Source organism: Leucoraja erinacea, chromosome 16 (genome assembly GCF_028641065.1).
Source record: "Leucoraja erinacea ecotype New England chromosome 16, Leri_hhj_1, whole genome shotgun sequence".
NCBI classification, from domain to species: Eukaryota; Metazoa; Chordata; class Chondrichthyes; order Rajiformes; family Rajidae; genus Leucoraja; species Leucoraja erinaceus.
This window is the reverse complement of record NC_073392.1, coordinates 32,517,199-32,530,964: the sequence shown is the minus strand read 5'-3', so window position 1 is coordinate 32,530,964 and position 13,766 is coordinate 32,517,199. Positions and strand designations below refer to the sequence as shown.

The 13,766-nt window shown below is 43.7% G+C and overlaps 1 protein-coding gene across 1 annotated transcript in view; it reads left to right on the top strand.

Moving 5' to 3' along the window:
• The first annotated feature begins 6,393 nt into the window (after positions 1–6,393).
• celsr3 (cadherin, EGF LAG seven-pass G-type receptor 3) overlaps positions 6,394–13,766 on the top strand; it is a 197,697-nt gene continuing 190,324 nt past the window's right edge. Inside the window, exon 1 of the mRNA XM_055648072.1 lies at positions 6,394–10,275. Within this exon, the coding sequence (XP_055504047.1) occupies positions 6,522–10,275 (3,754 nt within the window). The 5' untranslated portion in view covers positions 6,394–6,521. The remainder of the gene's footprint in view (positions 10,276–13,766) is intronic.

The window sequence follows — 13,766 nt, the reverse complement described above, 5'->3', positions numbered from 1 at the left end:
GAAATGAATATGGATCACTGAATCATGGGTAGATAGATACTTGAATAAGCAAGGAGGTGAAGGGTTATCATATATATTTAGTGGAAATGCAAAGTTGAGGTGTTCTTATTAACATAGAAAACATAGAAATTAGGTGCAGGAGTAGGCCATTCGGCCCTTCGAGCCTGCACCGCCATTCAATATGATCATGGCTGATCATCCAACTCAGTATCCCGTACTTGCCTTCTCTCCATACCCCCTGATCCCCTTAGCCACAAGGGCCACATCTAACTCCCTCTTAAATATAGCCAATGAACTGGCCTCAACTACCCTCTGTGGCAGAGAGTTCCAGAGATTCACCACTCTCTGTGTGAAAAAAGTTCTTCTCATCTCGGTTTTAAAGGATTTCCCCTTTATCCTTAAGCTGTGACCCCTTGTCCTGGACTTCCCTAACATCGGGAACAATCTTCCTGCATCTAGCCTGTCCAACCCTTAAGAATTTTGTAAGTTTCTATAAGATCCCCTCTCAATCTCCTAAATTCTAGAGAGTATAAACCAAGTCTATCCAGTCTTTCTTCATAAGACAGTCCTGACATCCCAGGAATCAGTCTGGTGAACCTTCTCTGCACTCCCTCTATGGCAATAATGTCCTTCCTCATATTTGGAGACCAAAACTGTACCAATACTCCAGGTGTGGTCTCACCAAGACCCTGTACAACTGCAATAGAACCTCCCTGCTCATATACTCAAATCCTTTTGCAATGAAAGCTAACATACCATTCGCTTTCTTTACTGCCTGCTGCACCTGCATGCCTACCTTCAATGACTGGTGTACATGACACCCAGGTCTCGCTGCATCTCCCCCTTTCCCAATCGGCCACCATTTAGATAATAGTCTGCTTTCCCATTTTTGCCACCAAAATGGATAACCTCACATTTATCCACATTATACTGCATCTGCCAAACATTTGCCCACTCACCCAGCCTATCCAAGTCACCTTGCAGTCTCCTAGCATCCTCCTCACAGCTAACACTGTCCCCCAGCTTAGTGTCATCCGCAAACTTGGAGATATTGCCTTCAATTCCCTCATCCAGATCATTAATATATATTGTAAATAGCTGGAGTCCCAGCACTGAGCCTTGCGGTACCCCACTAGTCACTGCCTGCCATTGTGAAAAGGACCCGTTTACTCCTACTCTTTGCTTCCTGTTTGCCAGCCAGTTCTCTATCCACATCAATACTGAACCCCCAATGCCTTGTGCTTTCAGTTTGTATACTAATCTCTTATGTGGGACCTTGTCAAAAGCCTTCTGGAAGTCCAGATACACCACATCCACTGGTTCTCCCCTATCCACGCTACTAGTTACATCCTCGAAAAATTCTATAAGATTCGTCAGACATGATTTACCTTTCGTAAATCCATCCCAGCCACATTACTGTTGTGCACTCATGTAACTTACTTCTAGGTTGCTTTAGGTTCCACATTCTTATCATGCAAACAAAAACTTCTTATTAAGTGGTGGAACAGGTTTGAGGGACTGAGTGCCTTAGTTCTGTTCTAAATTTATATATTTGTTTGTTGAATCTGCCGCATATTTTAATGTTTGCAGCTTGGAAAAGATCAGAAGATCAGAAGACATAGGAGCAAAGTTAAACCACTTTGTCCATCGAGTCCGCTCCACTATTCAATAGCTTATCTATTTTCTCTTTCAACCCCATTTCCTACTTTATCACCCTAGCCTTTGATGCCCTTATTAATCAAGAATCTATCAATCTCTGCTTTAAAAATACCCATTGACTTGACCTCCACAGTTGTTTGTGGCAATTAATTTCTACAGATTCACCACAATGGCTAAAGAAATTCTTCCTTGTGTCCCTTCCTTGTATGTTCTTTTATTCTGAGATCCAGCATTTTGTGTCTATCTTCAGTGTAAACTGGCATCTGCAGTTCCTTCCTACACTTTCCTTTTATTCTGAGGCTGTGCACTCTGGTCTCAGACACTTCCACTACTGGAAACATCCTCTCCACATCTATTCTTCCTTGGTCTTTCATTATCCGGTAGATTTCAATGCGATTTTCTCTCATCCTTCTAAATTCCAGTGAATACAGGCCCCAGAGCCATTCAACCCTCCTCATATGTTAAACTCATCATCCCTGGAATCATTCTCGTAAACCTCCACTGGAGCCCTTCCAGTGCTAGCTCATCCTTCCTAGGATATGGAGCCTAGAACAGCTAAAAGTGTTCAAAGTTATATGGAATAACATAAAACATATAGTGTAGTTATTGGCAATCCTGACTAACTAGATTGTATTTATACTGTAATTAAGTCCTCGTTCATTCCATCCACCCTCCAATGTCTTGTCTTTCAGCAAATGTCTTTCAGCATATATTCCCAGCCACATTACTGTTGTGCACTCATCTAATTTACTTCTAGGTTGCTTTAGGTTCCACATTCTTATCATGCAAACAAAAACTTCTTATTTTCCTGTTGGACATGTTAGTAAACATCTTGTGGAGATAAAACAATTATCAATCTGATGAAGGTGTTTTTGACCTGAAAGTTTCACATTGTTCCTTTATCCACAGATGCTGCCTGATCCGCTGAATGTTTCCAGCATGTTTTATTTCAGATTTCCATCTTTTCGACTTTCTGCGGCAGCTGAGGAAGCACAATCTGCCACAGGCAAAGATGGTCCAATTCTACACGGCCATCGTAGAGTCTGTCCTTGTCTTCTCCATCATGGTCTGGTTTGGCTCAGCCACCAAGCACAACATCCAGAGGCTACAGCGAATTGTCTGATCAGCTGAGAAGGTTATTGGCTGCATTGACGAACTGTACACTGCAAGGGCCAAGAAGCGAGCGGGTAAGATAATCTCTGACCCCTCTCACCCTGGCCACAAACTCTTTGAATCACTTCCCTCTGGAAGGCGACTCCGGACTGTCAAAGCTGCCACAGCCAGACATAAAAACAGCTTTTTTTCCACGAGTAGTAGCTCTACTCAATAACCAAAAATCTGTAGCCTCCTTTTGCTCTTGTATTTTATTTGATTCACATGTTTAATTGATAATGTTTTATGTGTCATTCTTAACCGTCGCTGTATGTCATGTTGTCACATGCAGGTGGAGCACCAAGGCAAATTCCTTGTATGTGAATGCTTGGCCAATAAACTTATTGGTTCATTCATTCATTCACATTTTTTCTAATTTTCTCAACGTTGCAGACTCCTATGTCTTTTAATTAAATAAAATGCCTCAACTCGTTCAATCTCTCTGATCTAGTATCAATTTTCTAAAATCTTTTATTTTTCTCCCTCTTAATTTTCTTTGGAACTTGTGTTTACAGATAAAGTTCGAATTCCTTGTGTGACAATTTTCATACTATTTTTGTTATCCTGTTTTATGGATAAGCTGCTGCATTTTGTTTCAAATTCTATTTGTAAATAAACTCTGTTTTGTTTGCTTTTGAGTGGCCAGGCTTCAAATGGTACAGAATTACTTCAACAAATAAAAGCTAGAAGAATGAACAGCTTCAAGGTAGATTGAGACCTTCATACAAACCAGGTGATTTGGGAATGATTATAGAACATGAATTTCAATTATTTAAAAATATCATAATTTTGCACTCTAGAGTAAATCAATTTTTATTGTCTTGTCTCCTCTTATGATTCTTATCCCTGACATAGATGGCTTCACGCTTTGCATAAACCTGGGCAATCATCTCCGACCATGCATTCCTGGATTCTTCAAGCACTACTCTGCAGCTTATTCCTTATCTGTATCTATGTGTACAATCTAGTACTTTGGAAATGCTCACTTGTTTCTCCCCTTTCTAGTTTCAAATACCTCCTTAAAGAACCGAGTACACTGGGCTTTATGCTGAACTTACTTCGGGGGTAGAGGTTACCAGCGTGATCACGAAACTTTCAAATTGTCACACTTTATTTGGAATAATTTGGAAAAAAAATCTAAATAGTCTGCTATGTAATAATAGATAGACCCCAAAAAAAACCTGCAGTAACTAAGCGGAATAAGCAGCATCTCTGGAGAGAAGGAATGGGTGACGTTTCGGTTTAGGATAACTAAAAGTACGCTTAGCAATAAGAACAGATAAATCGTTGAAAAAGGCAGCAGGAACGGCATTAACAGAAGAGCTTGAGAGAGGAGGTGTGGCGATTGTAAAATCAGAAGCATGAGAGCAGCAGAAGGTTGAGAAAACTTGGCACACACTAGTCAGCAAGAGTGGGAAGACTCGCAGGAGGAGAACCTACAGCTAGCAGGCAGAAGGGGCGGCAGATGTAACAGCAGAGACGGTGGCTATCAGCAGCAGGAGGAGAGGAGAGGAGAGCTCGCGTAAACCAGCTCAGTAGAATAGCGCGTTTGCATGCAATTCTTCGTACAAAATCTAGCAGCGAAGACTGATCGTACATCATGCACATTCTTGCACTCTGACTACCTAACGTCTCCTGTTCTTTCTGGCAATATACTTACACTGTTTAACCTCTTATCTACTGGAATTGCAAAAAAAATAGTTGGCTGAATATTGGAGTACAGAAAACATTGCTGCTAAGTGCTAACATCCATCACAAAATCCACCAATGTTCATATTTCTATTTATTTTCATATACTGTGTGACGCTTGCATAAACATTAAATATTTATTGTCACTCCTAGTTCCCCCAGAGGATCCGGGCGGCATCAATTCACTGTGGGGATTACGTTTAAAATAATATGGTTTACTAAACATTGAGACGCCGTATTCGTTTTCACACTTTTGTCTCGCCGTTGCTTTTTCAGTCCCCATGTTCCACCTTTTATTCCCAAACAGAAAGCGACCGTGGAATGTCTAGGTGAATATGACACTTTCCATAATATGGAAAATGCTATGTTGTTTGTGACTTTTCTTTGAGCTAAAACGCTGGTCCCAGTAATATTTACCATTTCTTTTAAAAATCAAAGTTAAGTAGGAAACTGGTAATCAAGGCACTGAGCTTTAAAGAGAGTTGGGCAGGCGAGGATTATATTCCTTGGCATGCAGGAGGCTGAATGGTGATCTTAGAGCGGTGTATAAAATCACAAGGGGGAAGAGATAGGGTGAATGCATAGTGTATTTTATGCAGGCTAGGGGAATCAAGATTATATAGGACATATGTATAGGGTGAGAGGGGCAAGATAGGAACCTGAGGGACATCATTTTCACACAGAGGGAGCTGGGTGTATGAAACAAGTTGCCATAGGAGGCAGTTGAGGCAGGTTGTATAATAACATTTAAAAGACACCTCGGCATGTGCATGAATAGGAAAGAGTTAAAGGGATATGGGCCAAACGGGATTAGCTTTGTTTGGACACATTAGCCAGCTGCCAGAGACGTTAGTTAAGCGGGTACAATAAACAATTCATAACTTAAAGGAGCAGAATTAGGTCGTTCGGCCCATCAAGTCTACTCTGCCATTCAATCTTTCTTTCCCTCTCAACCCCATTCACCTCCTTTTCCCAATTACCCCTGATTTAAAAGAGACTTGGACAGGTACGTGGACAGGAAAGGTTGATGGAGAGAGATGGGCCAAACGCGAACAAGTGGGATTAGCTTGGAGAGGTTGTGGACGGTTTGGGCAGAGGGGCTTGTTTCCGTGTTGTATGGCTCTAGACGAGCCTCGAGTCACTCTGATACTGACATAGTGTGTTGGCTGGGTCCCACTCGAGTCGGTGCCAGTATCAATGATGGCGGCGCCCGCATCTCCCCCCCTCCACTAATGGTCACAGGAGGCAGGCGGAAGTGGGGGCGCAGCCGCAGCAGCAGCAGGGGCGACGAGCGGACGCTGGCTGGCGCCGGCAGCGGGCGCCATGTTGGGGGCGAGAGGAGCGACGATGAGGAGATGCGCGGCGGCGGCGCGATGGCGAGGACAGGCTGAGCGAGGGAGGGTGGGCGGGCGCTGAGGGGAAGGGAGGGAGGGAGAGAGAGAGAGAGAGAGCGCGCAGGTGGATGTTGAGCGGCGGCGGCAGCAGCGGGCGGTTCGGGGCCGTGGGCCGGCGGAAGGACGAGCGTCGAGGCTGAGGGACGGACGGTGATGGCGGCGGCGGTTCTGGGGCGCCTGTCTCTCCTCATCCTGCTGCCGCTCAGCCCTTTGTTCGCGCTGCCCGCCGCGGAGAGCGGGACGCTGAGGCCCCGGAGCGGCGGGGAGGGAGAGGGAGAGGGAGGACAGGCGGCGCCATGGTGGCCGGGCGCCCCATCTTGCCGTCCGGCCAAGCCGAGGAGAAGCCCCAGAGCCGGGGCCTGCTCGGCCTCCTGGATCCGCTGCCCCCAGGCTGAGAGGCGAGGCGGACGGTCAGCCGCACAAAGGAGCAGCGGAAAAGATTTGTTCCTTCACTTTGTCGCCGGAGCCTGTGGCAGCCGAGAGGCGAGGAGCCGCCGAGTTATCAGTGTGTGGAAAGTGTCGCCTTGTTGCCGGGCTGTCCGCAGCATCTCATTGCCAGTCGAGGACACCCTCTGCTCGCTGCCCTGGGAGAGGAAGGAGCGCTCACACCCCCGGCAACCGGAGTTCATGGCAAACGTCCTGGCCCGCCAGCCCCTCTCCATCCAACTCTGCCAGGGCTGGGACAATAGCCCGGGGAGACTGTGTGGCGGCCGGTTTCCAAACCATCACAGCAACAAGAGCAAGTCGAACATCCGACCGGGAGTGAGCGACGGGGTTACCTGGGACTGCGTAGAGGTGACTTGGAAGAGCCGATGTGTCGTGGGAGCCTGCGAGTGTCTGGAGAACGAGGAGAGAGAATTGGGGGAGAGTTTCAAACAAAGTCTAAATTTGCTTCTAAATAGCGCCAGACATGATCTCTGTCAATGCCACGTCTCAGTTATGGCTAAAATCCTGGACAGATGTTGCACAGAGCAGGAAAAGATTCAGCGCACCAACTACGTTTCAGCCCATCGCCCGCACCGACGCATGAATCAATGTGTGAACCTGTGTATGAGTCGGTTTGTTCAAAGCTGGACAAGATGGTCAAAATCGCATTTAATTGAAAGTAAAATTGGTTGTTTGAAGCCGTTCATTTGTCGCTTTCTACGTCCACAAAACCGCAATCTATGTTTTAAATCGTGCCTGTTACGCTTTCCAAATCTGTGCTCGCGGCCCGGAGTGTATTGCGAGCATCAAGATATTTCAGCACCAACAGCGGCGTGGACAGCTCCCGATACAGACGGAGAAACAGCTTCTGTTCAAAGTCGCTGCAATCCGGACAACAGAACAAAGAACTACTGGGGTTTGTCCAAGGCAAACGTTTCTTGTCTTCCCAGTTGTGTAGCATTGCTCAGTTTCCAGTTTTACAGACCTACCAAAGCTTCTATGAAAACTCGGCTCCCTGGGATTAGACCGAGGAGTAATTGTAAAAGTGATTCCGGTATTCTCCTCCAGTTAAACTTCACGAAAACTATGCAACACCATCTATTTCATCCCAGAATTGTCAAACGGGGGAAGAGAGCCGTGTTTTCTTTGCCGTTAGCCAGAAGTCGTAGATCGGTCAATCGTCGCCCTCATTTCCCGCAATATAATTACCAGGTTCAGGTGGCGGAGAACCAGCCTCCGGGGACTCCTGTAATCTCCATTACTGCGGCGGACCCGGATTCTGGAGAGGCTGGAAGGCTTTTTTACTCTATGGCTTCGTTAATGGATAGTAGGTCAATGGATTATTTCACAATCGACGTCCAGAATGGACTGCTTTCTACCAGCAAAGTCCTGGACAGGGAGAGCATGAATCTGCACTATTTTCGAATCACTGCTGTCGATCACGGAATTCCTCGCCTTTCTGCCACTACCATGATCTCTATTACAGTGAGTGACACCAATGACCATGACCCAGTATTTGAACAAGCCGAATACAGGGAAACCATTCGGGAGAATGTAGAAGAAGGTTACCCGATCTTGCAGCTCCGAGCCACAGATATAGACTCTCCTTCCAATGCCAATATCAGGTATCGATTTATGAACCAGCAAACGTCACATGCCGTTTTCGACATTGATGCCAGATCTGGTTTAATCACTACCCGTGGATCTGTAGATAGAGAGACCATGGAGAAATATGCTTTGATTGTAGAGGCCAATGACCAAGGTAAAGACCCTGGTCCAAAGAGTGCCACAGTAAAAGTTTACATAACTGTCTTGGATGAAAATGACAACGTTCCACAGTTCAGTGAGAAGCGCTACATTGTCCAGGTGAGAGAAGACATCAGACCACATACAGAGATCTTGACTGTCACTGCCACAGACATGGACAAGGACAATAATGCATTGGTCCATTATAACATAATTAGTGGGAATAGCAGGGGGCAGTTCTCCATAGATAGTATTACCGGTTCGATCGAGGTAGTGACACATTTAGATTTTGAAGTGGAGCGTGAATATGCCTTGCGTGTTCGTGCTCAGGATGCTGGGCGTCCTCCGCTATCCAACAACACAGGAATGATCAGTATTCAGTTGGTAGATGTTAATGACAATGCCCCTATCTTTGTGAGTACCCCATTTCAAGTGTCCGTACTTGAAAATGCACCTCTTGGATACTCTGTAATTCACATCCAGGCAGTGGATGCTGATTACAGTGAAAATTCCCGCTTGGAGTACAGACTGATAGACACAGCCTCAGACACACCTTTCGTGATCAACAGTGGAACAGGCTGGATCACAGTGAGTGCACAACTGGACCGTGAGTCTGTTGAACATTATTTCTTCGGGGTAGAAGCTAGGGATCATGGATCTCCATCTCTGTCTGCTTCAGCAAGTGTTACTATTACAGTGATGGACGTCAATGATAACCGTCCAGAATTTACTCAGAAAGAATATTTTATCCGTTTGAATGAAGATGCTGCAGTCGGTACCAGTGTACTAACAGTGACTGCAGTGGATCGAGATGTGAATGGAGTGGTCACATATCAGATCACAGGTGGAAATACAAGAAACCGCTTCAGTATTAGCACCCAAGCCGGCATGGGACTTGTAACGCTCGCCTTACCCTTGGATTACAAACAAGAGAGGCGCTATGTACTAGCAATCACAGCTTCTGATCGCACACTTCATGATACATGTCATGTACATGTTAACATCACAGATGCCAATACACACAGACCAGTGTTTCAGAGTGCACATTATTCAGTAAATGTCAATGAAGATCGCCCAGTGGGGAGTACTGTAGTGGTAATTAGTGCTACAGATGATGATGTTGGTGAGAATGCAAGGATTACTTACTACTTGGAGGATAACATTCCTCAGTTTCGAATTGATCCCGATTCAGGTGCTATAACATTGCAGACAGAACTTGATTATGAAGATCAGATGACATATACTTTAGCTATCACTGCCAAAGACAATGGAATTCCACAGAAATCTGATACTACCTATGTTGAAGTTATGGTGAAGGATGTCAATGATAATTCACCAGTGTTTATAAATCCTCAGTATCACGGATCAGTGTCCGAAGACGCCCCACCCTTTACCAGTGTCCTGCAGATATCAGCCACAGATCGTGACGCCCATGCTAACGGCAGGGTACAATATACCTTCCAGAATGGGGAAGACGGGGATGGGGACTTCACCATTGAACCAACATCTGGGATTATTCGATCTGTCCGAAGACTGGACCGTGAGACTGTTCCAATATATGATCTCACTGCCTATGCGGTGGATAGGGGCATTCCTGTGCGCAGGACACCAGTTCACATTCATGTCAATATTTTGGATGTCAATGATAATGCACCTGTGTTTCCTGCTGATGAATTTGAGGTGTTTGTAAAAGAAAACAGTATTGTAGGTTCAGTAGTGGGACAGATCACTGCAACTGACCCAGATGAGGGAACAAATGCACAAATTATGTACCAAATTGTGGAAGGCAACATTCCAGAGATCTTGCAGATGGATATCTTTTCTGGAGAACTCACAGCTCTAACTGACTTGGACTATGAAGTAAGATCCGAGTACGTAATTGTTGTGCAAGCAACATCCGCTCCCCTTGTGAGCCGAGCTACCGTCCACATTCTTCTGATTGATCAGAATGACAATAGCCCTGTTCTTAAGAACTTCCAGATAATTTTCAATAACTACATATCCAATAAGTCAAACACCTTTCCTGCAGGGGTAATTGGGAAGATCCCAGCCTATGATCCTGATGTTTCTGATAGACTCTTCTACACATTTGAACGAGGAAATGAGCTGAGCTTGATGATCTTGAACCAAACAAGTGGAGAACTGCGGCTGAGTCGGACGCTGGACAACAATCGGCCACTGGTGGCATCTATGTTAGTGACGGTCACGGGTAAGCTCAGGATATTTATGTGGTGGATGTTTTCGTGTCACTGATAACAGTATGATGTATTGGAAAAGAGGTGTAAAATAGGAAATTGACATTCCATTATGAGTGTTGGTAAAACTGAATTCATAAAATCCTGTAAATTTTGGTGAATGTTAGAACAAGCTTAAGTTACTGAACTATTATGAAAGCCCAGTTCATGAGTGAAGGATTCTTCCTCTACCTGGTCTCGGCTGATGTGCTTCAAATTTAGAGTTCATCACATTCTCTCTGTACTCTTTGAAATGACTTAAACTGTTTATTGTACTGTGCTAAACTCAGTCCTTATCATTTTGCAACAAATAAGGTTGGATAATAAATCCACTTCTGCCTTTATGCATTTTCAGAAAAACAGTGCAATTTCTAACTTCCATTAGTTTTTTCTGTATCTTATGCTTGTAATTTACACTGGAATTGTACCCAGGTACCAAAGTTATAGCTGACTGTAAGAAAATGTTAAGGAACCTCACCACTCTAAACAGCAGTTATTTAAATATATTCTATAGGGCAATGGCGAATGGGGCTGAATGGAAAGATATCCAAGGAGTCAGATTGGGCCAAATGGCCCCATTCTCTGCCATAAGGATATCAGGATTCAGAATTGGCAGTGAACGTTTGTTTTGTCAGGGAATTGCAGTTCAAAACTAGTTACAAACAGCAAATGTTAAATTAGGGAAGTGTTAAACTTAATATGTAAACTGTGGTCTCTTACAGTGTTTTTGCTGATGACTGTAGTGGTGTGACATATGCATGGGAAACAAACTATTTGCTAAAAAGTCAGTGTACATTAATAGGTTTTCCACAGCAGCGCTTATTTTCCATATTCTGATAAACGTTGTACTTAATTAGTAAAACAACCTGTGCTCTTCACCTGTCTCACCTCAAAGCTGTTATTTTCACTCATTTATGATGTATTGCAGATTGCTTTAAAATAAGCAGCCAAATACAGCTGCCGTTGTTGTTTGTGTGCCACCTATATTCAACTTCCACTTGCCAGAATACTATACAAAATTAGTAAGCTAATTTCTCTCTCTGTGATTTCTCTGTGTGATTTCTGTGATTTCTCTCTCTCTGATTTCTCTCTGTGATTTCTCTCTGTGATTTCTCCCTGTGTGATTTCTCCCTGTGTGATTTCTCCCTGTGTGATTTCTCCCTGTGTGATTTCTCCCTGTGTGATTTCTCCCTGTGTGATTACTCCCTGTGTGATTACTCCCTGTGTGATTACTCCCTGTGTGATTACTCCCTGTGTGATTTCTCCCTGATTTCTCTCTGTGATCTCTCTCATCTCTCTCTGATTTCTCTTTCTGATTTCTCTGTTATTTCTTTGATTTCTCTCTCTGGTTTTTCTCTCTGATTTCTCTCTTTCTCCAATTTTTCTCTGATATCTCTGATTTCTCTCTTTCTCTGATTTCTCTATGCTCTCTCTGTGTGATTTCTCTCCCTCTGATTTATCTCTGAATTATCTTTCCCTCAGATTTATCTCTCTGATCTATCGTAATTCGCTCTTTCTCTTGCTGATTTCCCTCTGATTTCTCTATTTCTCTGATTTTCTCTCTCTGATCTCTGATTGCCTCTGTGTGATCTCTGATTTCTTTCTCTTTGATTTCTCTCTGTGATTTCTCTTTTTCTCTTTTCTCTCAGGTTTCTCCGATTTCTCTCTGATCATGATTTTTCCCTGATTTTCTCTGATTTATCTCTATCATTCCTGATTTCTCCCCCTGATTTCCCCCCCTCTGATTTCACCCCTCTGATTTCTCTCTGATTTCTCTCCCTGATTTTGCTCCATTTAATTTCTCTCTGATTTCTCGCTCTCTAATCTCCGATTTCTCGCTCTTTTTTCTCCGATTCCTCTCATTCCTCTCTGATTCCTTTGATTCCACTCTCTGATTTCTCTAATTCTCTCTGATTTCTCTCTCTCTGATTTCCCCCTCTCTCTGATTTCTCTCTCTGATTTTGCTCTTTCTCTCTGATCTCTTTCTGATCTCTCTGATTCCCCCCTGATTTCTCTCCCTCTGATTTCGCTCCTTCGGATTTCTCACACCGATTTCTCTCTCTGATTTCTCGTTCTAATTTTTCTCCCTTTCTCTCTGATCCCTGTCTCTCTTTGATTTTTCCCTCTCTGATTTCTCTCTCTCTCTCTCTCGCTCTCTCTCTGATTCCTCTTTGATTCCTTTGATCCCTCTCTGACTTTGCTCTCTCTATCTGATCTTTCTTTGATCTTCCTCTTTCTGCCCTGATTTCTCCACATGTGATTTATCTCCCTCTCTCTTTCTCTCCCTCTGATTTCTCTCACTGATTTTTCTTTCTGATTTCTTGCTCTAATTTCTCTCTCTGATTCCTTTCTGATTTCTCTCTCTCTCTGATCTTTTTCTCTGTCTTTCTTTGATTTTTCACTCTCTCTGATTTATCTCTCTCTCTGATTTATCTCTCCGATTTCTCTCTTTCTCTCTTTCCTCTGATCCTCTCTGATTCATTTGATTCCTCTCTCTGATTCAGTTGATTCCACTCTCCGATTCCTCTCTGTCCTCTGATTTCTTTCTCCCTGATTTCTCTCTGATTTCTCTCTCTGATTTCTCTCTGTCTCTCTCTGATTTCTCCCTCTCTCTGATTTCCCTCTGTCTGATTTTTTTCTCCATAATCTCTGATCTCTGATTCTCTTTGATTTCCCTCTCTGATTTTTTTATTCCCTCTGATTCTGATTTTTTTTTCTCTCTGATTTCTCTCTCTTCCTCTGATTTCTCTTCTTCTGATCTCTCTCTCTCTCTCTCTCTCTCTCTCTCTCTCTCTCTCTCTCTCTCTCTCTCTCTCTCTCTCTCTCTCTCTCTCTCTCTCTCTCTCTCTCTCTCTCTCTCTCTCTCTCTTTCTCTCTCTCTCTCTGATTTCTCTCTCTCTGATTCTCTCTCTGATTTCTCCCTCTCTCTGTGATTACTTCAGTGAGTTGTTTGATTTATTTCAAGAGTTTTCAAGTGTTTATTTGTCATGTGGATCGGAACAATGAAAGTCACTTGTTGTACCTTTGCAGGCACCATGATAGCGTGGTTTATTTAGATAGCTGATAATTTATTGTACATTTATTTCTTGTTGCCTTAAAGAGAACTTTGAAAAAACAAACTTTGAAATTGATTTTGAATCCTTATGGCACACTAATACAATAACAAGAAGAAGTAAACGTGCAATAAATTACCTCACTCTAGTGCCAACATCAGAAGTATGTGGAGCCACCATAGTACTATGAAGTCACTAGCGGTTCATTTTTATTGTTGTGCAAGGTGGTTCAAGAATCTGATAGTTAATCGGTAGAAGTAATTCTTGACCTGGAGGTAATGGTACTCAGGCGTTTGTACCATCTTCCCAATGGTAGTAATGAGAAGAAAGCTTGGCCAGGTGGTGTTGGTCTTTGATGATTTTAGCCATCTTTGTTAGGCAGCACATCCTATAGATTCCTTTTATGGTAGGGA